This window comes from Oncorhynchus keta, chromosome 24 (assembly GCF_023373465.1).
Source record: "Oncorhynchus keta strain PuntledgeMale-10-30-2019 chromosome 24, Oket_V2, whole genome shotgun sequence".
NCBI classification, from domain to species: domain Eukaryota; kingdom Metazoa; phylum Chordata; class Actinopteri; order Salmoniformes; family Salmonidae; genus Oncorhynchus; species Oncorhynchus keta.
In genome coordinates, this window is record NC_068444.1 from 6,410,959 (window position 1) to 6,434,217 (window position 23,259).

Here is a 23,259-nt window from a genome sequence, read left to right on the forward strand (position 1 = left end):
CCTATAGCATGGACACTACCTTTAGCATGTGTTATAATGTGTGATCTGGACACTATGATAGCATGTGTTATAATGTGTGAACTGGACACTACCTATAGCATGGACACTACCTATAGCATGGACACTACCTATAGCATGGACACTACCTATAGCATGTGTTATAATGTGTGAACTGGACACTATGATAGCATGTGTTATAATGTGTGAACTGGACACTACCTATAGCATGGACACTACCTATAGCATGTGTTATAGCATGGACACTACCTATAGCATGAACTGGACACTACCTATAACTGGCTATATGTGTTATAATGAACTGACACTACCTATAGCATGGACACTACCTATAATGGACACTACCTATAGCATGGACACTACCTATAGCATGTGTTATAATGTGTGAACTGGACACTACCTATAGCATGGACACTACCTATTATAATGTGACACTGATCTGGACACACTACCTATAGCATGTGTTATAATGTGTGACACTAACTGGACACTACCTATAGCATGTGTTATAATGTGTGACTGGACACTATGATAGCATGTGTTATAATGTGTGATCTGGACACTATGATAGCATGTGTTATAATGTGTGATCTGGACACTACCTTTAGATTGTCATATACCTGTTTGTGTTTGTGAACACGCCGTAAAGTGCTGCTTGTTATAAATGACACGTTCAACTCTTAAGTTTCGATTATTTTTTTATTCTCCACCCAGGGCAAACTGACTACGCTCCCTATTTCCATGACAACGGACCGAGCAGCACCAATGGGAATATGGCTCTGTTCAGTATCTCAGAAGACACAGAAGTCGGTGAGTGTTGTAAACAATTATATATAAATGCGATGATTATTTATTTAATAATTTACATTTTAATGTGGCTAAATTCTAAGAAAATCTCAATGTGGTTGTGATTGATGTTGTGTTTCAAGAGCAAACATTTTAAACATTTAAAATACTATTTTAAAACATTTAAAATACAATTTTAACACTTTTAAATTATATTTTAAAACATTTTAAATAATATTTTAAAACATTTTAAATAATATATATATTTTTTTTAACATTTAAAATACTATTTTACAACATTTAACATTTTAAATAATTTATCCTTGATTGCGATTGCTTAATTCCAGGGGGGTTCCCAGGACTGAAAGATTTCAAATAGTATTTGAACCCAGGTCTTCTAATGATAGACTGATCAGTGATCACATGAGCAGCATTGAGCTGCATCACCATAATGCCCTTCAGTGGAGGTGGACGCACAGTAATAGGCTTAGCCAGGAAAACAAAAGAGATGAAGGAGTGGCTGTCAACAGTATAACATAACATCTGACAATACAATAATACACCATAGAAATAGAATCACTAGAATGGGGATTCTCATTCGAGTCAATGGGTCTGCCATGAAACAGAATCAATGATATACATCTCAGAATGAACTTTAAGTCTAGATCCGGTTAATGGTATGATCGTCTTTCTAATGATTATCTTCTGTACAACTGTAGAGATGGGTTGCCTTTCCTGTACTTGATAGGCAATGCTTTAACCAAATTCAGTATCTCTATTATTTGAAGGGTACCTACATAGACTCCATAACACATGTATAACCATTTATGGCACATTCATAAGCATTCACACCACATTCATAACCATTCATACCACATTCATAACCATTCATACATCTTTCATAACACATTCATACCACATTCATAACCATTCATACCACATTCATAACCATTCATACCACATTCATAAGCATTCATACCACATTCATAACCATTCATGACAAATTCATAACCATTCATAATTCATACATTCATAACCATTCATACCACATTCATAACCATTCATACCACATTCATAACCATTCATAACCATTCATACCACATTCATGACACATTCATAACCATTCATACCACATTCATAACCATTCATAACCATTCATACCATAACCATTCATAACCATTCATACCACATTCATAACCATTCATACCACATTCATAACCATTCATACCAAATTCATAACCATTCATACCACATTCATAACCATTCATACCACATTCATAACCATTCATACCTTTTTCATACCACATTCATACATCTTTCATAACCATTCATACCACATTCATGACACATTCATAAACATTCATAACAAATGAATAAGCAGGTGCGATTTCTGTCTGTGACCCCACAGGAACACAGCTATATATCCTAAACGGTACCGACCCAGAGGGGGATGCCGTGTGGTTTGGCCTGACCTTTGAGAAGGGCACCAGAGAATACCTGAGAGTGGACCCTAAGTCAGGAAACATAACTCTCATTCAGGAACTAGACAGAGAGGTGAGTGTAACGTAGGGCGCTTTGACAACTTTATGTCCAGTAAATCTCAGGAGAACCAGAACCAAGTCTTGTGTGTGTTGGTGAGTTTGTCATTACCCACAGTGCTGTGTGTGTTGGTGAGTCTGTCATTACCCACAGTGCTGTGTGTGTTGGTGAGTCTGTCATTACCCACAGTGCTGTGTGTGTTGGTGAGTCTGTCATTACCCACAGTGCTGTGTGTGTTGGTGAGTCTGTCATTACCCACAGTGAATGTGTGTTGGTGAGTCTGTCATTACCCACAGTGCTGTGTGTGTTGGTGAGTCTGTCATTACCCACAGTGCTGTGTGTGTTGGTGAGTCTGTCATTACCCACAGTGCTGTGTGTGTTGGTGAGTCTGTCATTACCCACAGTGCTGTGTGTGTTGGTGAGTCTGTCATTACCCACAGTGCTGTGTGTGTTGGTGAGTCTGTCATTACCCACAGTGCTGTGTGTGTTGGTGAGTCTGTCATTACCCACAGTGCTGTGTGTGTTGGTGAGTCTGTCATTACCCACAGTGCTGTGTGTGTTGGTGAGTCTGTCATTACCCACAGTGCTGTGTGTGTTGGTGAGTCTGTCATTACCCACAGTGCTGTGTGTGTTGGTGAGTCTGTCATTACCCACAGTGCTGTGTGTGTTGGTGAGTCTGTCATTACCCACAGTGCTGTGTGTGTTGGTGAGTCTGCCATTACCCACAGTGCTGTGTGTGTTGGTGAGTCTGTCATTACCCACAGTGCTGTGTGTGTTGGTGAGTCTGCCATTACCCACAGTGCTGTGTGTGTTGGTGAGTCTGTCATTACCCACAGTGCTGTGTGTGTTGGTGAGTCTGTCATTACCCACAGTGCTGTGTGTGGTGAGTCTGTCATTACCCACAGTGCTGTGTGTGTTGGTGAGTCTGTCATTACCCACAGTGCTGTGTGTGTTGGTGAGTCTGTCATTACCCACAGTGCTGTGTGTGTTGGTGAGTCTGTCATTACCCACAGTGCTGTGTGTGTTGGTGAGTCTGTCATTACCCACAGTGCTGTGTGTGTTGGTGAGTCTGTCATTACCCACAGTGCTGTGTGTGTTGGTGAGTCTGTCATTACCCACAGTGCTGCGTGTGTTGGTGAGTCTGTCATTACCCACAGTGCTGTGTGTGTTGGTGAGTCTGTCATTACCCACAGTGCTGTGTCTGTTGGTGAGTCTGTCATTACCCACAGTGCTGTGTGTGTTGGTGAGTCTGTCATTACCCACAGTGCTGTGTGTGTTGGTGAGTCTGTCATTACCCACAGTGCTGTGTGTGTTGGTGAGTCTGTCATTACCCACAGTGCTGTGTGTGTTGGTGAGTCTGTCATTACCCACAGTGCTGTGTGTGTTGGTGAGTCTGTCATTACCCACAGTGCTGTGTGTGTTGGTGAGTCTGTCATTACCCACAGTGCTGTGTGTGTTGGTGAGTCTGCCATTACCCACAGTGCTGTGTGTGTTGGTGAGTCTGTCATTACCCACAGTGCTGTGTGTGTTGGTGAGTCTGTCATTACCCACAGTGCTGTGTGTGTTGGTGAGTCTGTCATTACCCACAGTGCTGTGTGTGTTGGTGAGTCTGTCATTACCCACAGTGCTGTGTGTGTTGGTGAGTCTGTCATTACCCACAGTGCTGTGTGTGTTGGTGAGTCTGTCATTACCCACAGTGCTGTGTGTGTTGGTGAGTCTGTCATTACCCACAGTGCTGTGTGTGTTGGTGAGTCTGTCATTACCCACAGTGCTGTGTGTGTTGGTGAGTCTGTCATTACCCACAGTGCTGTGTGTGTTGGTGAGTCTGTCATTACCCACAGTGCTGTGTGTGTTGGTGAGTCTGTCATTACCCACAGTGCTGCGTGTGTTGGTGAGTCTGTCATTACCCACAGTGCTGTGTGTGTTGGTGAGTCTGTCATTACCCACAGTGCTGTGTCTGTTGGTGAGTCTGTCATTACCCACAGTGCTGTGTGTGTTGGTGAGTCTGTCATTACCCACAGTGCTGTGTGTGTTGGTGAGTCTGTCATTACCCACAGTGCTGTGTGTGTTGGTGAGTCTGCCATTACCCACAGTGCTGTGTGTGTTGGTGAGTCTGTCATTACCCACAGTGCTGTGTGTGTTGGTGAGTCTGTCATTACCCACAGTGCTGTGTGTGTTGGTGAGTCTGTCATTACCCACAGTGCTGTGTGTGTTGGTGAGTCTGTCATTACCCACAGTGCTGTGTGTGTTGGTGAGTCTGTCATTACCCACAGTGCTGTGTGTGTTGGTGAGTCTGTCATTACCCACAGTGCTGTGTGTGTTGGTGAGTCTGTCATTACCCACAGTGCTGTGTGTGTTGGTGAGTCTGTCATTACCCACAGTGCTGTGTGTGTTGGTGAGTCTGTCATTACCCACAGTGCTGTGTGTGTTGGTGAGTCTGCCATTACCCACAGTGCTGTGTGTGTTGGTGAGTGTCATTACCCACAGTGCTGTGTGTGTTGGTGAGTCTGTCATTACCCACAGTGCTGTGTGTGTTGGTGAGTCTGTCATTACCCACAGTGCTGTGTGTGTTGGTGAGTCTGTCATTACCCACAGTGTTGTGTGTGTTGGTGAGTCTGTCATTACCCACAGTGCTGTGTGTGTTGGTGAGTCTGTCATTACCCACAGTGCTGTGTGTGTTGGTGAGTCTGTCATTACCCACAGTGCTGTGTGTGTTGGTGAGTCTGTCATTACCCACAGTGCTGTGTGTGTTGGTGAGTCTGTCATTACCCACAGTGCTGTGTGTGTTGGTGAGTCTGCCATTACCCACAGTGCTGTGTGTGTTGGTGAGTCTGTCATTACCCACAGTGCTGTGTGTGTTGGTGAGTCTGTCATTACCCACAGTGCTGTGTGTGTTGGTGAGTCTGTCATTACCCACAGTGCTGTGTGTGTTGGTGAGTCTGTCATTACCCACAGTGCTGTGTGTGTTGGTGAGTCTGCCATTACCCACAGTGCTGTGTGTGTTGGTGAGTCTGTCATTACCCACAGTGCTGTGTGTGTTGGTGAGTCTGTCATTACCCACAGTGCTGTGTGTGTTGGTGAGTCTGTCATTACCCACAGTGCTGTGTGTGTTGGTGAGTCTGTCATTACCCACAGTGTTGTGTGTGTTGGTGAGTCTGTCATTACCCACAGTGCTGTGTGTGTTGGTGAGTCTGTCATTACCCACAGTGCTGTTTCGAAGTGATGTTAACAACGTGTTCTTTGTTTTGTCAGAAACAAGGTGAAATCTTGGCTTCTGTTAGCATAACAGATGGTCGGAATAAGGTGAGCTGAGCTTTGACAACAGCATTAGTTGCAAATCCATATGCATTCCATGTATAGGCCTATACGCTAATACAATAATCATACCTGGCTTCTCAGCTGGGCTATTGTGATGTCATCTGTTTGTTCCTTCCTTTAGGTTGTCGAGACGATACGGGTGTTTGTCACCGACGCCAACGATGAGCAACCAGAGTTCCAGAACCTGCCTTTCACCGTCGACGTCCCCGAGGTCAGTGTTAAAACCCGTCATCGACATGAAGACAGCTCTGTCATTGGTTTAAAATGTCATCGGAGATAATGTTTAAAGATAACGATAGATGTCAATAGTGTCATCATGTGTTTAGAGATGATGCGATTTCAGTAACCCAGGGGCCTGTATGACATGTCGACCAGTAAAGACACCCTGTTATTAGACCTCTACCGGATATGTACTAGATAAGCTCACAGGCAATGTCCTAATTAATGTCATTGATGTTTGTGTCATCTGCAGGACACCGCAGCTGGAAGCAGCATTTACAGAGTACAAGCGGTGGATAAAGACATGGGCTCTGGAGGCAGTGTCAACTACTACTTACTGGTAGATCATGTCCACAGCCCTGGGTCTGGCTCATACATAGACAGAACATGTTCTGAAACAGGGAGGGACTCTATGAACTTGTCAAATAAAACTTTTTTTCCCCTACAGTTTGCCCTAATGAACACTGTCCTGGTCTGACAGAGAATTCAGAGTTAGATCAAAGGTTATATGGGGGATCCATTGTCATACAGTAGATAATATATAATAATATATGTATAAATATACTGTATATATAACAGTTTATTAGGTTTGGACCCCCTCCATTTAGTACCAATTTGGACCCCCTCCATTTAGTACCAGTTTGGACCCCCTCCATTTAGTACCAGTTTGGACCCCCCTCCATTTAGTACCAGTTTGGACCCCCTCCATTTAGTACCAGTTTGGACCCCCTCCATTTAGTACCAGTTTAGACCCCCTCCATTTAGTACCAGTTTGGACCCCTCCATTTAGTACCAGTTTAGACCCCTCCATTTAGTACCAGTTTGGACCCCTCCATTTAGTACCAGTTTGGACCCCCCTCCATTTAGTACCAGTTTGGACCCCTCCATTTAGTACCAGTTTGGACCCCTCCATTTAGTACCAGTTTGGACCCCTCCATTTAGTACCAGTTTGGACCCCTCCATTTAGTACCAGTTTGGACCCCCTCCATTTAGTACCAGTTTGGACCCCTCCATTTAGTACCAGTTTGGACCCCTCCATTTAGTACCAGTTTGGACCCCCTCCATTTAGTACCAGTTTGGACCCCCCTCCATTTAGTCCCAGTTTGGACCCCCTCCATTTAGTACCAGTTTGGACCCCCTCCATTTAGTACCAGTTTAGACCCCCTCCATTTAGTACCAGTTTGGACCCCCTCCATTTAGTACCAGTTTGGACCCCCTCCATTTAGTACCAGTTTGACCCCCTCCATTTACCAGTTTACCAGTTTGGACCCCCTCCATTTAGTACCAGTTTGGACCCCCTCCATTTAGTACCAGTTTGGACCCCCTCCATTTAGTACCAGTTTGGACCCCCTCCATTCCATTTAGTACCAGTTTGGACCCCTCCATTTAGTACCAGTTTGGACCCCCCCTCCATTTAGTACCAGTTTGGACCCCCTCCATTTAGTACCAGTTTGGACCCCCTCCATTTAGTACCAGTTTGGACCCCTCCATTTAGTACCAGTTTGGACCCCCTCCATTTAGTACCAGTTTGGACCCCCTCCATTTAGTACCAGTTTGGACCCCCTCCATTTAGTACCAGTTTGGACCCCCTCCATTTAGTACCAGTTTGGACCCCCTCCATTTAGTACCAGTTTGGACCCCCCTCCATTTAGTACCAGTTTGGACCCCCTCCATTTAGTACCAGTTTGGACCCCCTCCATTTAGTACCAGTTTGGACCCCCTCCATTTAGTACCAGTTTGGACCCCCCTCCATTTAGTACCAGTTTGGACCCCTCCATTTAGTACCAGTTTGGACCCCCTCCATTTAGTACCAGTTTGGACCCCCTCCATTTAGTACCAGTTTGGACCCCCCTCCATTTAGTACCAGTTTGGACCCCCTCCATTTAGTACCAGTTTGGACCCCTCCATTTAGTACCCCCTCCATTTAGTACCAGTTTGGACCCCCTGCATTTAGTACCAGTTTGGACCCCCTCCATTTAGTACCAGTTTGGACCCCCTCCATTTAGTACCAGTTTAGACCCCCTCCATTTAATACCAGTTTGGACCCCCTCCATTTAGTACCAGTTTGGACCCCCTCCATTTAGTACCAGTTTGGACTCCCCTTTGCCTCCAGAACAAGCTGAATCATTCGGAGCCTGGATTCTAGAAGGTGTGGCATTCAAACATTGCTCAATTGTTATCAAGGGACCCGACATGTATCAGGAAAAACATTCCCCCTCACCATTACAGCACCGCCACCAGCCTGTACCGTTGACACCAGCCTGTACTGTTGACACCAGGCTGTACCGTTGACACCAGCCTGTACTGTTAACACCAGCCTGTACCGTTGACACCAGCCTGTACCGTTGACACCAGCCTGTACCGTTGACACCAGCCTGTACCGTTGACACCAGCCTGTACCGTTGACACCAGCCTGTACTGTTGACACCAGGCTGTACCGTTGACACCAGCCTGTACCGTTGACACCAGCCTGTACCGTTGACACCAGCCTGTACTGTTGACACCAGGCTGTACCGTTGACACCAGCCTGTACCGTTGACACCAGCCTGTACCGTTGACACCAGCCTGTACTGTTAACACCAGCCTGTACCGTTGACACCAGCCTGTACCGTTGACACCAGCCTGTACTGTTGACACCAGCCTGTACCGTTGACACCAGGCTGTACCGTTGACACCAGCCTGTACTGTTGACATCAGCCTGTACCGTTGACACCAGACTGTACCGTTGACACCGTTCTGCACAGCGCTGTTGTACTGCGCCGTTATGTGTCTGTTTGTGGCCGGCCTGTTAGTGCCTGTTAGCCTTTCACGATTCTTCTCATTCTCCTTCCCAACACTTTTTTCAACCAGCTGTTTTCACCCACAGGACTGCCGCTGACTGGATGTTTCTGTTTGTCGCACCGTTCTCTGTAAACCCTTAGACGCTGTCGTGCGTGAAAAGCCCAGGAGGCCAGCCTGGCCGAACTCACAACCTTGGTGTTACAGCACCATTCTGTACCAACTGATATACACTGAACAAAAATATAAACGCAACAAGTATTGGTCTCATGTTTCATGATCTGAAATAAAACATTAGGCTTCTTCTCCTGTGGGATCGTCTGAGACCAGCCACCCGAACCGCTGATGAATCTGTGGGTTTGCACAACTGAAGAATTTCTGCACAAACTGTCAGAAACTGTCTCAGGGAAGCTCATCTGCAGGCTTGTCGTCCTCCCCAGGGTCTTGACCTGACTGCAGTTCGGCGTTGTAACCGACTTCAGTGGGTAAATGATCACCTTCTATGGCCACTGGCACGCTGGAGAAGTGTGCTCTTCACGGATTAATGACAGACAGCGTGTATGGGATTGCTCGGTTTGCTGATGTCAACTGTACCATGGTGCAGATGACAGACAGCCCCGGGTATGGGATTGCATGGTGGAGCGGTTTGCTGATGTCAACATTGTGAACAGAGGGCCCCATGGTGGAGGTGGGGTTATGGTGTTTGCTGATGTCAACGTTGTGAACAGAGGGCCCCATGGTGGAGGTGGGGTTATGGTGTTTGCTGATGTCAACGTTGTGAACAGAGGGCCCCATGGTGGAGGTGGGGTTATGGTGTTTGCTGATGTCAACGTTGTGAACAGAGTCTGACAACATTTCACAGGCCACAATCAGCAGCCTGATCAACTCTATGTGAAGGAGATGAGTCACGCTGCATGAGGCAAATGGTCTCACCAGATACTGACTGGTTTTCTGATCCACACCAGATACTGACTGGTTTTCTGATCCACACCAGATACTGACTGGTTTTCTGATCCACACCAGATACTGACTGGTTTTCTGATCCACACCAGATACTGACTGGTTTTCTGATCCACACCAGATACTGACTGGTTTTCTGATCCACACCAGATACTGACTGGTTTTCTGATCCACACCAGATACTGACTGGTTTTCTGATCCACACCAGATACTGACTGGTGTTCTGATCCACACCAGATACTGACTGGTTTTCTGATCCACTTCCCCTACCTGGTTTTTATAAAGGTATCTGTGACCAACAGATGCACATCTGCGTTCCCAGTCATATGAAATCCACAGATTAGGACCTAATGAATGTATTTCCTGATATGAACTGTAACTCAGTAAAATCATTGAAGTTGTTGCATGTTATGATTTATATTTTTGTTCAGGGTAAAACGGACCAGATGGATGGTAAAGGGCATGTATTTGATAAAAACAGGAAGGAAGCCATCTGTGGAGAGAAAACAATTAATTTTACCCTAGAGTGGAGGCAGGAAATGGTGCCCCTCTAGTGGATTACATTTCAATTACATTTTAGTAAGTTATTGAGGGCTTAGCTGAAGCTTAGGGTAGCTTTTGGCCATCAGCAAGCAAACAGTAGTTGGCACTGTTCATATGTCGAACTGTCATTGGTTGTTTTAGCTATATTTAGATGTGTGACGTTATTGGTTGCTTTGATGTGTGATATGGTTTTGGTTGGATTTGATGTCTGTTGTGGAATTGGTTGGGTTTTATGTGTGAATGTTAGTCATTGAATGGAGGGTGTGATTAGTCATTGAATGGAGGGTGTAATTAGTCATTGAATGGGTGCAATTAGTCATTGAATTGAGGGTGCCATTAGTCATTGAATGGAGGGTGCCATTAGTCATTGAATGGAGGGTGTGATTAGTCATTGAATGGGTGCAATTAGTCATTGAATTGAGGGTGCCATTAGTCATTGAATGGAGGGTGCCATTAGTCATTGAATGGAGGGTGTGATTAGTCATTGAATGGGTGCAATTAGTCATTGAATTGAGGGTGCAATTAGTCATTGAATTGGGGGTGAAATTAGTCATTGAATTGAGGCTGCAATTAGTCATTGAATTGAGGGTGCCATTAGTCATTGAATGGAGGGTGCCATTAGTCATTGAATGGAGGGTGTGATTAGTCATTGAATGGAGGGTGCCATTAGTCATTGAATGGAGGGTGTGATTAGTCATTGAATGGAGGGTGCCATTAGTCATTGAATGGATGGTGTGATTAGTCATTGAATGGAGGGTGCCATTAGTCATTGAATGGAGGGTGTGATTAGTCACTGAATGGAGGGTGTGATTAGTCACTGAATGGAGGGTGTGATTAGTCACTGAATGGAGGGTGTGATTAGTCATTGAATGGAGGGTGCGATTAGTCACTGAATGGAGGGTGCGATTAGTCACTGAATGGAGGGTGTGATTAGTCACTGAATGGAGGGTGCGATTAGTCACTGAATGGAGGGTGTGATTAGTCACTGAATGGAGGGTGCGATTAGTCACTGAATGGAGGGTGTGATTAGTCACTGAATGGAGGGTGCGATTAGTCACTGAATGGAGGGTGCGATTAGTCACTGAATGGAGGGTGCGATTAGTCACTGAATGGAGGGTGCGATTAGTCACTGAATGGAGGGTGCGATTAGTCACTGAATGGAGGGTGCGATTAGTCACTGAATGGAGGGTGCGATTAGTCACTGAATGGAGGGTGCGATTAGTCACTGAATGGAGGGTGCGATTAGTCACTGAATGGAGGGTGCGATTAGTCACTGAATGGAGGGTGCGATTAGTCACTGAATGGAGGGTGCGATTAGTCACTGAATGGAGGGTGCGATTAGTCACTGAATGTGTGATTAGTTAGATGTAGTTAAATTTAGATCTCAGTATGCATTATAATCCAGGGTTTTACTGTCTGTTCCCAGGGCACCACTACTACCAGGTTCACCATGGACGGCCACAGTGGGGTCCTGCGGATCAAACCAGGCGAGACACTCGACTACGAGACCACAGCAACACACTTTGTGATAGTGGTTGCCAAGGTGAGTATAGGCTAGCTATGTGTCAATCAATCCATCAATCAATTAATCCCCCCCCCCCATCACACCTGTCTGGTCTGGTCTGGTTTGCTTTGGTTTGGTCTGGTCTGGTCTGCTTTTGTCTGGTCTGGTCTGGTCTGCTTTGGTCTGGTCTGGTCTGGTCTGCTTTGGTCTGGTCTGTTTTGGTCTGGTCTGGTCTGTTTTGTTCTGGTCTGGTCTGGTTTGGTCTGGTCTGGTTTGGTCTGGTCTGTTTTGGTCTGGTCTGGTCTGTTTTGTTCTGGTCTGGTCTGGTTTGGTCTGGTCTGTTTTGGTCTGGTCTGGTCTGGTTTGTTCTGGTCTGGTCTGGTTTGGTCTGGTCTGGTCTGCTTTGGTCTGGTCTGGTCTGGTCTGCTTTGGTCTGGTCTGGTCTGGTCTGGTCTGGTCTGGTTTGGTCTGGTCTGGTCTGGTCTGCTTTGGTCTGGTCTGGTCTGCTTTGGTCTGGTCTGGTCTGCTTTGGTCTGGTCTGGTCTGGTCTGGTCTGCTTTGGTCTGGTCTGGTCTGGTCTGCTTTGGTCTGGTCTGGTCTGCTTTGGTCTGGTCTGGTCTGGTCTGGTCTGGTCTGGTCTGGTCTGGTCTGGTTTGGTCTGGTCTGGTCTGGTCTGGTTTGCTTTGGTCTGGTCTGGTCTTGTCTGCTTTGGTCTGGTCTGGTCTGGTTTGATCTGGTCTGGTCTGGTTTGGTTTGGTTTGATCTGGTCTGGTCTGGTTTGGTTTGATCTGGTCTGGTCTGGTTTGATCTGGTCTGGTCTGGTTTGGTTTGATCTGGTCTGGTCTGGTTTGGTTTGGTCTGGTCTGGTTTGGTTTGGTTTGGTTTGGTTTGATCTGGTCTGGTTTGGTTTGGTCTGGTCTGGTTTGATCTGGTCTGGTCTGGTCTGGTCTGGTTTGGTTTGGTTTGATCTGGTCTGGTCTGGTCTGGTTTGATCTGGTCTGGTCTGGTCTGGTTTGGTCTGGTCTGTTTTGGTCTGGTCTGGTCTGGTTTGTTCTGGTTTGGTCTGGTTTGGTCTGGTCTGGTTTTGTCTGGTCTGGTTTGGTCTGGACTGGTCTGGTCTGGTCTGGTCTGGTCTGGTCTGGTCTGGTCTGATCTGGTCTGGTTTGGTCTGGACTGGTCTGATCTGGTCTGGTCTGGTTTGGTCTGGACTGGTCTGATCTGGTCTGGTTTGATCTTGTCTGGTCTGGGAATGCTGATATCTTCTGGCCCTGTCTCTGGGCTTTAGAGGGAGGAAGGGAGGGAGGGTAAACTCTCTCTCCTCCATCTCTGTCTCTGGGCTTTAGAGGGATGGTAAAACTCTCTCTCTCCTCCATCTCTGTCTCTGGGCCTCAGAGGGAGGGAGGGAGGGAGGGAGGGAGGGTAAACTCTCTCTCCTCCTTCCCTGTCTTTCAGGGGGAGGAAAACTTGTCCTCTTCTCTGAGCCATGGGGGAAGGTGAAGGGCTGGGGGTCTCTCTTCCGTCTCTGTCTTTTAGCCTCAGTGGGAGGGGCAGCTCCTCTCCTATATCCCTGTGTGTCCGTCTCTAAGCTCTTGTGATGGGTCAGCCCTGATTTACCTAAGGCTACACTACAACGCCGCCCTTGACCCCACCACATGGCAGCTGATCGACTAATTGTCTTGGGTGAAGGAGCAAGTTGTTTTACGACAGGATGTTTGTAAACAACAACACAAGCCCTTTATTATATGTTAAGTGTGTATTTTAACGGAAACCTGATCACATAGAAAGCAGGATGAAATGTACATGGTGCAATCTGTAGCAGATGGGGGGGTCTGTAGCAGATGGGGGGTCTGTAGCAGATGGGGAGGAGATCTGTAGCAGATGGGGAGGAGATCTGTAGCAGATGGGGAGGAGATCTGTAGCAGATGGGGAGGAGATCTGTAGCAGATGGGGAGGAGATCTGTAGCAGATGGGGAGGAGATCTGTAGCAGATGGGGAGGAGATCTGTAGCAGATGGGGAGGAGATCTGTAGCAGATGGGGGGGTCTGTAGCAGATGGGGGGGTCTGTAGCAGATGGGGGGGATCTGTAGCAGATGGGGGGTGGATCTGTAGCAGATAGGGGGAGATCTGTAGCAGATGGGGGGATATCTGTAGCAGATGGGGGGAAGATCTGTAGCAGATGGGGGGAAGATCTGTAGCAGATGGGGGGGAGATCTGTAGCAGATGGGGGAGATCTGTAGCAGATGGGGGTGGATCTGTAGCAGATGGGGGGTGGGGTCTGTAGCAGATGGGGGGGGGTCTGTAGCAGATGGGGGGATCTGTAGCAGATGGGGGGTGGATCTGTAGCAGATGGGGGGTGGGGTCTGTAGCAGATGGGGGGGTCTGTAGCAGATGGGTGGGGGGAGATCTGTAGCAGATGGGTGGGGGGTCTGTAGCAGATGGGGGGTGGATCTGTAGCAGATAGGGGGAGATCTGTAGCAGATGGGGGGAGATCTGTAGCAGATGGGGGGGAAGATCTGTAGCAGATGGGGGGGAAGATCTGTAGCAGATGGGGGGAGATCTGTAGCAGATGGGGAGGGAGATCTGTAGCAGATGGGGGTGGATCTGTAGCAGATGGGGGGGGGGGTCTGTAGCAGATGGGGGGTCTGTAGCAGATGGGGGGGATCTGTAGCAGATGGGGGGTGGATCTGTAGCAGATGGGGGGTGGGGTCTGTAGCAGATGGGGGGTCTGTAGCAGATGGGGGATCTGTAGCAGATGGGGGTGGGGTTTGTAGCAGATGGGGGGGATCTGTAGCAGATGGGGGATCTGTGGCAGATGGGGTGGGGGGATCTGTAGCAGATGGGTGGGGGGATCTGTAGCAGATGGGGAGGTGGGGTCTGTAGCAGATGGGAGGGGATCTGTAGCAGATGGGGGGATCTGTAGCAGATGGGGGGGGTCTGTAGCAGATGGGAGGGGGGATCTGTAGCAGATGGGGAGGGATCTGTAGCAGATGGGAGGGGGTCTGTAGCAGATGGGGGGGAAGATCTGTAGCAGATGGGGGGAAGATCTGTAGCAGATGGGGGGAGATCTGTAGCAGATGGGGGGAGATCTGTAGCAGATGGGGGGTGGATCTGTAGCAGATGGGGGTGGGGTCTGTAGCAGATGGGGGGTCTGTAGCAGATGGGGGGGATCTGTAGCAGATGGGGGGTGGATCTGTAGCAGATGGGGGGTGGGGTCTGTAGCAGATGGGGGGGGTCTGTAGCAGATGGGGGGATCTGTAGCAGATGGGGGTGGGGTTTGTAGCAGATGGGGGGGGGATCTGTAGCAGATGGGGGGATCTGTGGCAGATGGGGTGGGGGGATCTGTAGCAGATGGGTGGGGGGATCTGTAGCAGATGGGGAGGTGGGGTCTGTAGCAGATGGGAGGGGGATCTGTAGCAGATGGGGGGAATCTGTAGCAGATGGGGCGGGGTCTGTAGCAGATGGGGGGAGATCTGTAGCAGATGGGGGGGGAAGATCTGTAGCAGATGGGGGGTGGATCTGTAGCAGATAGGGGGAGATCTGTAGCAGATGGGGGGGTGGATCTGTAGCAGATGGGGGTGGGGTCTGTAGCAGATGGGGGGTCTGTAGCAGATGGGGGGGGATCTGTAGCAGATGGGGGGATCTGTAGCAGATGGGGAGGTGGGGTCTGTAGCAGATGGGAGGGGGATCTGTAGCAGATGGGGGGAATCTGTAGCAGATGGGGCGGGGTCTGTAGCAGATGGGGGGAGATCTGTAGCAGATGGGGGGAAGATCTGTAGCAGATGGGGGGTGGATCTGTAGCAGATAGGGGGAGATCTGTAGCAGATGGGGGGTGGATCTGTAGCAGATGGGGGTGGGGTCTGTAGCAGATGGGGGGGGAAGATCTGTAGCAGATGGGGGGAGATCTGTAGCAGATGGGGGAGATCTGTAGCAGATGGGGGGTGGATCTGTAGCAGATGGGGGGTGGGGTCTGTAGCAGATGGGGGGTCTGTAGCAGATGGGGGGGATCTGTAGCAGATGGGGGGTGGATCTGTAGCAGATGGGGGGTGGGGTCTGTAGCAGATGGGGGTCTGTAGCAGATGGGGGGGGATCTGTAGCAGATGGGGGTCTTGTAGCAGATGGGGGGGATCTGTAGCAGATGGGGGGATCTGTGGCAGATGGGGTGGGGGGATCTGTAGCAGATGGGTGGGGGGATCTGTAGCAGATGGGGAGGTGGGGTCTGTAGCAGATGGGAGGGGGATCTGTAGCAGATGGGGGAATCTGTAGCAGATGGGGCGGGGTCTGTAGCAGATGGGGGAGATCTGTAGCAGATGGGGGGAAGATCTGTAGCAGATGGGGGGTGGATCTGTAGCAGATAGGGGGAGATCTGTAGCAGATGGGGGTGGATCTGTAGCAGATGGGGGGGGTCTGTAGCAGATGGGGGGTCTGTAGCAGATGGGGGGATCTGTAGCAGATGGGGGGATCTGTGGCAGATGGGAGGGGGTCTGTAGCAGATGGGGGATCTGTAGCAGATGGGGGGATCTGTAGCAGATGGGAGGGGGGCTGTAGCAGATGGGGGTGGGGTCTGTAGCAGATGGGGGGGGATCTGTAGCAGATGGGGGGATCTGTGGCAGATGGGGGGATCTGTAGCAGATGGGGTGGGGGGATCTGTGGCAACTCGCTCCTCAGCCTGAAGTATCGCCTCTTTGCGCCATTGGAGAAGGTAGTTGTACCTCCACTATTAAGGGGTGGATGGGGTACCTCCTCTATTAGGGGGGTATGTGGTACCTCCTCTATTAAGGGGGGATGTGGTACCTCCTCTATTAAGGGGGGAAGTGGTACCTCCTCTATTAAGGGGGAGGGGGGATGTGGTACCTCCTCTATTAAGGGGGGAAGTGGTACCTCCTCTATTAAGGGGGGGGGATGTGGTACCTCCTCTATTAAGGGGGGAAGTGGTACCTCCTCTATTAAGGGGGGAAGTGGTACCTCCTCTATTAAGGGGGAAGTGGTACCTCCTCTATTAAGGGGGGATGTGGTACCTCCTCTATTAAGGGGGAAGTGGTACCTCCTCTATTAAGGGGGGATGTGGTACCTCCTCTATTAAGGGGGAAGTGGTACCTCCTCTATTAAGGGGCGGGGTGTGGTACCTCCTCTATTAAAGGGGAGATGTGGTACCTCCTCTATTAAGGGGGGGATGTGGTACCTCCTCTATTAAGGGGGGAAGTGGTACCTCCTCTATTAAGGGGGGATGTGGTACCTCATCTATTAAGGGGGATGTGGTACCTCCTCTATTAAGGGGGAAGTGCTCCTCTATTAAGGGGGATGTGGTACCTCCTCTATTAAGGGGGAAGTGGTACCTCCTATATTAAGGGGGAAGAGGTACCTCCTCTATTAAGAGGGAAGTGGTACCTCCTCTATTAAGGGGGGATGTGGTACCTCCTCTATTAAGGGGGGAAGTGGTACCTCCTCTATTAAGAGGGGGATGTGGTACCTCCTCTATTAAGGGGGGAAGTGGTACCTCCTCTATTAAGGCGGAGGGGGATGTGGTACCTCCTCTATTAAGGGGGGAAGTGGTACCTCCTCTATTAAGAGGGGGATGTGGTACCTCCTCACTATTAAACACTGTTAGCCTTAACACAGAGGGTTAACTTCTGCAGAGTACCGTTGCTTCACAATAGTGATTTTAGCTCGTAACATCAGCACTGGGTAATCAGTCATTATTTACCATGTCCAATGTCTACCCTTCTGTTGTATCCATCAGGATGGGGGCGGGCAGTACAAAGGGAAGCATCAGGTGCTGACATCTACAGCCACCATAACCATCAACGTCCTCGACGCCCAAGACACTCCTCCAGCCTTCGTTGGAACTCCTTACTTCGGCTACGTCTACGAGGTCTCACTTCCTGTAAGTACAACACGACCTCCTTACTTTGGCTACGTCTACGAGGTCTCACTTCCTGTAAGTACAACACCACCTCCTTACTTTGGCTACGTCTACGAGGTCTCACTTCCTGTAAGTACAACACGACCTCCTTACTTTGGCTACGTCTACGAGGTCTCACTTCCTGTAAGTACAACACGACCTCCTTACTTTGGCTACGTCTACGAGGTCTCACTTCCTGTAAGTACAACACGACCTCCTTACTTTGGCTACGTCTACGAGGTCTCACTTCCTGTAAGTACAACACGACCTCCTTACTTTGGCTACGTCTACGAGGTCTCACTTCCTGTAAGTACAACACAACCTCCTTACTTTGGCTACGTCTACGAGGTCTCACTTCCTGTAAGTACAACACAACCTCCTTACTTCGGCTACGTCTACGAGGTCTCACTTCCTGTAAGTACAACACGACCTCCTTACTTTGGCTACGTCTACCAGGTCTCACTTCCTGTAAGTACAACACAACCTCCTTACTTTGGCTACGTCTACGAGGTCTCACTTCCTGTAAGTACAACACGACCTCCTTACTTTGGCTACGTGTACGAGGTCTCACTTCCTGTAAGTACAACACAACCTCTTACTTTGGCTACGTCTACCAGGTCTCACTTCCTGTAAGTACAACACGACCTCCTTACTTTGGCTACGTCTACGAGGTCTCACTTCCTGTAAGTACAACACAACCTCCTTACTTTGGCTACGTCTACGAGGTCTCACTTCCTGTAAGTACAACACAACCTCCTTACTTTGGCTACGTCTACGAGGTCTCACTTCCTGTAAGTACAACACGACCTGCTTACTTTGACTACGTCTACGAGGTCTCACTTCCTGTAAGTACAACACAACCTCCTTACTTTGGCTACGTCTACGAGGTCTCACTTCCTGTAAGTACAACACAACCTCCTTACTTCGGCTACGTCTACGAGGTCTCACTTCCTGTAAGTACAACACGACCTCCTTACTTCGGCTACGTCTACGAGGTCTCACTTCCTGTAAGTACAACACAACCTCCTTACTTTGGCTACGTCTACCAGGTCTCACTTCCTGTAAGTACAACACGACCTCCTTACTTTGGCTACGTCTACGAGGTCTCACTTCCTGTAAGTACAACACAACCTCCTTACTTTGGCTACGTCTACCAGGTCTCACTTCCTGTAAGTACAACACGACCTCCTTACTTTGGCTACGTCTACGAGGTCTCACTTCCTGTAAGCACAACACGACCTCCTTACTTTGGCTACGTCTACCAGGTCTCACTTCCTGTAAGCACAACACGACCTCCTTACTTTGGCTACGTCTACGAGGTCTCACTTCCTGTAAGTACAACACAACCTCCTTACTTTGGCTACGTCTACCAGGTCTCACTTCCTGTAAGTACAACACGACCTCCTTACTTTGGCTACGTCTACCAGGTCTCACTTCCTGTAAGTACAACACGACCTCCTTACTTTGGCTACGTCTACGAGGTCTCACTTCCTGTAAGTACAACACGACCTCCTTACTTTGGCTACGTCTACCAGGTCTCACTTCCTGTAAGTACAACACGACCTCCTTACTTTGGCTACGTCTACGAGGTCTCACTTCCTGTAAGTACAACACGACCTCCTTACTTTGGCTACGTCTACCAGGTCTCACTTCCTGTAAGTACAACACGACCTCCTTACTTTGGCTACGTCTACGAGGTCTCACTTCCTGTAAGCACATCGTAACCTGATGATCCTCTGGTCTTTAACACAGAACCCTGTTATAGAAAAGCTGTAAACACTTTCTTGAGAGAGCTTTTTCAAGTCTTTTCTTTATAATCAATACATCGTATTTGAATTACTTTTTGAATAACATCTTGCCATATTAACATACGCTACATGACCAAAAATATGTGGACACCTGCTCGTCGGAAATTCTCATTCCAAAAGCATGGGTATTAATATGGAGTTGGTCCCCCTTTGCTGCTATAACAGATTCCACTCTTCTGGGAAGGCTTTTCCACTAGATGTTGAAACATTGCTGTGGGGATTTGCTTCCATTCAGCCACAAGAGCATTAGTGAGGTCGGGCACTGATGTTGGGCGATTAGGCCTGGCTCGCAATCGGTGTGCCAATTCATCCCAAAGCTGTTCGATGGGGTTGAGGTCAGGGTTCTGTGCAGGCCAGTAAAGTTCTTCCACACCGATGTCAACAACACATTTCTGTATGTACCTCGCTTTGTGCACAGAGGCATTTTCATGCTAACACAGGAAAGGGCCTTCCCCAAACCGTTGCCACAAAGTTGGGAGTTCAGAATCGTGTTGAATGTCATTATATGCTGTAGCGTTAGGATTTCCCTTCACTGGAACTAAGGGGCCCGAACCATGAAAAACAGCCCCAGATCATTATTCCTTATCCACCAAACTTTACAGTCGGCACTATGCATTCGTGTAGGTAACGTTCTCTTGGAATCTGCCAAACCCAGATTTGTCCATCAGACTGCCAGATGGTGAAGCGTGATTCATCTCTCCAGAGAACGTGTTTCCAATGCTACGCAGTCCAATGGCGGCGAGCTTTACACCCCTCCAGACAACGCTTGTTATTGCGCATGGTGATCTTAGGCTTGTGTACGGCTGCTCGGCCATGGAAACCCATTTCACGAAGCTCCCGACGAACAGTTCTTGTGCTGATTTACGTTGCTTCCAGAGGCAGTTTGCAACTCGGTAGTGAGTGTTGTATTGTATTGTTGTATAGTATTGTTACGCACTTCAGCAGTCTGCGGTCCCGGTTCTGTGAGCTTGAGTGGCCTACCACTTAATGGCTGAGCCATTTTTGCTCCTACATGTTGCTCCACTTCACAATAACAGCACTTACAGTTGACCGGGAGCAGCTCTAGCAGGGCAGAAATTTCACGAACTGACTTGTTGGAAAGTTGACATCCTATGACGGTGCCACGTTGAAAGTCCTTGAGCTCTTCAGTACGGGTCATTATACTGCCAATGTTTGTCTATGGAGATTGCATGGATGTGTGCTCGATTTTATACACCTGTTCGCAACGGGCGTGGCTGAAATAGCCAAATCCACTAATTTGAATGGGCGTCCAAATAGTTTTGTGTATATAGTGTATGTTCCAGTACTTTTTACAAAATATTTTTCATGCCATTTCTTTATGATTTATAATTTGTATTTGCAGGGTTCTGAAATATCCACTGTGTTTGCCAAAGATGGAGATGAAGGAAACCCTAATCCTATTCATTACTCTATTACCAATGGTATGTTCTAAACACACACACACACACACACACACACACACACACACACACACACACACACACACACACACACACACACACACACACACACACACACACACACACACACACACACACACACACACACACACACACACAATACAAAGCTATTTCTTTACATACTGATAAACCGTGTGTTTGTCTACAGTTTGACAGATATTTGTGATTTCTGTATAAGTCATGATTCTCACGCGTTCCTTTCTTCTGCAGGCAGTGAGGGTGTCTTCACCATCAACAGCACAAGTGGTTGTATCAGCCTAACAGCTTATCCAGTCACGCTGAGGAAGGAATTATATGAAATCCAAGTCAAAGTAATAAGCCTTTCCTCATCCGGTTATTACGTTGTTATTTCTAGGTTATTACATGGTTAGCACATATGCTTTATTTTCTAATATCTTTTTCTTTTTCTTTTTCTCTTTCTCTCTCTCTCTCTCTCTCTCTCTCTCTCTCTCTCTCTCTCTCTCTCTCTCTCTGTCTCTGTCTCTGTCTCTCTCTGTCTCTGTCTCTCTCTCTCTCTCCTCTCTGTCTCTCTCTGTCTCTCTCTGTCTCTGTCTCTGTCTCTGTCTCTGTCTCTGTCTGTCTCTGTCTCTGTCTCTGTCTCTGTCTCTCTCTCTCTCTCTCTGTCTCTCTCTCTCTCTCTGTCTCTGTCTCTGTCTCTGTCTCTGTCTCTGTCTCTGTCTCTGTCTCTGTCTCTCTCCTCTCTCTCAGGCCACTGAGCTGGGGCCGAGTGAGGAGCTGTTGGACTACTATACCATGACTGTGGTGACGGTTCGAGTGGTGGACCTCAACAACCACCCTCCTACCTTCTACGGAGAGAACGGGCCCCAGAGCCAGTTTGAGGTGACCATGTATGAGCACCCTCCAGAGGGGGAGATCCTCAGGGGGCTGAAGATAACGGTCAACGACTCTGATCAGGTACTGGAAGGCAGACTCTATCCCAAATCGCACCATATTCCCTATATAGTGCACTACTTTTGACTAGGGTCCTATATTATATCACCCCATTACCCTATCACACTATATCACCCCATTACCCTATCACACTATATCACCCCATTACCTTATCACACTATATCAGCCCATTACTCTATCACACTATATCACCCCATTACCCTATCACACTATATCACCCCATTACCCTATCACACTATATCACCCCATTACCCTATCACACTATATCACCCATTACCCTATCACACTATATTACCCTATCACACTATATCACCCATTACCCTATCACACTATATCACACTATATCACCCCATTACCCTATCACACTATATCACCCCATTACCCTATCACACTATATCACCCCATTACCCTATCACACTATATCACCCCATTACCCTATCACACTATATCACCCCATTACCCTATCACACTATATCACCCCATTACCCTATCACACTATATCACCCATTACCCTATCACACTATATCACCCCATTACCCTATCACACTATATCACCCATTACCCTATCACACTATATCACCCATTACCCTATCACACTATATCACCCCATTACCCTATCACACTATATCACCCCATTACCCTATCACACTATATCACCCCATTACCCTATCACACTATATCACCCATTACCCTATCACACTATATCACCCATTACCCTATCGCACTATATCGCACTATATCACACTATATCACCCCATTACCCTATCACACTATATCACCCATTACCCTATCACACTATATCACCCATTACCCTATCACACTATATTACCCCATTACCCTATCACACTATATCACTCATTACGCTATCACACTATATCACCCCATTACCCTATCACAATATATCACCCCATTACCCTATCACACTATATCACCCCATTACCCTATCGCACTATATCACACTATATCACCCCATTACCCTATCACACTATATCACTCCATTACCCTATCACAATATATCACCCCATTACCCTATCACACTATATCACTCCATTACCCTATCACAATATATCACCCCATTACCCTATCACACTATATCACCCCATTACCCTATCACATTGTATCACCCCATTACCCTATCACACTATATCACCCCATTACCCTATCACACTATATCACCCATTACCCTATCACACTATATCACCCATTACCATATCACACTATATTACCCCATTACCCTATCACACTATATCACTCATTACGCTATCACACTATATCACCCCATTACCCTATCACAATATATCACCCCATTACCCTATCACACTATATCACACCATTACCCTATCACACTATATCACACTATATCACCCATTACCCTATCACACTATATCACCCCATTACCCTATCACACTATATCACCCCATTACCCTATCACACTATATCACCCCATTACCCTATCACACTATATCACCCCATTACCCTATCACACTATATCAC

At 47.7% G+C, this 23,259-nt stretch overlaps 1 protein-coding gene across 1 annotated transcript in view; it reads left to right on the forward strand.

Annotated features, from left to right (window-relative positions):
- Window positions 1–23,259, forward strand: part of LOC118371027 (cadherin-related family member 1-like) — a 67,810-nt gene that overhangs the window by 21,351 nt on the left and 23,200 nt on the right. The window contains exons 3-12 of the mRNA XM_052477432.1: window positions 733–828; window positions 2,213–2,358; window positions 5,596–5,646; window positions 5,783–5,872; window positions 6,134–6,220; window positions 11,588–11,704; window positions 17,403–17,546; window positions 20,736–20,814; window positions 21,064–21,164; window positions 21,562–21,768. Coding sequence (XP_052333392.1) covers window positions 733–828; window positions 2,213–2,358; window positions 5,596–5,646; window positions 5,783–5,872; window positions 6,134–6,220; window positions 11,588–11,704; window positions 17,403–17,546; window positions 20,736–20,814; window positions 21,064–21,164; window positions 21,562–21,768 — 1,118 coding nt within the window. The remainder of the gene's footprint in view (window positions 1–732; window positions 829–2,212; window positions 2,359–5,595; window positions 5,647–5,782; window positions 5,873–6,133; window positions 6,221–11,587; window positions 11,705–17,402; window positions 17,547–20,735; window positions 20,815–21,063; window positions 21,165–21,561; window positions 21,769–23,259) is intronic.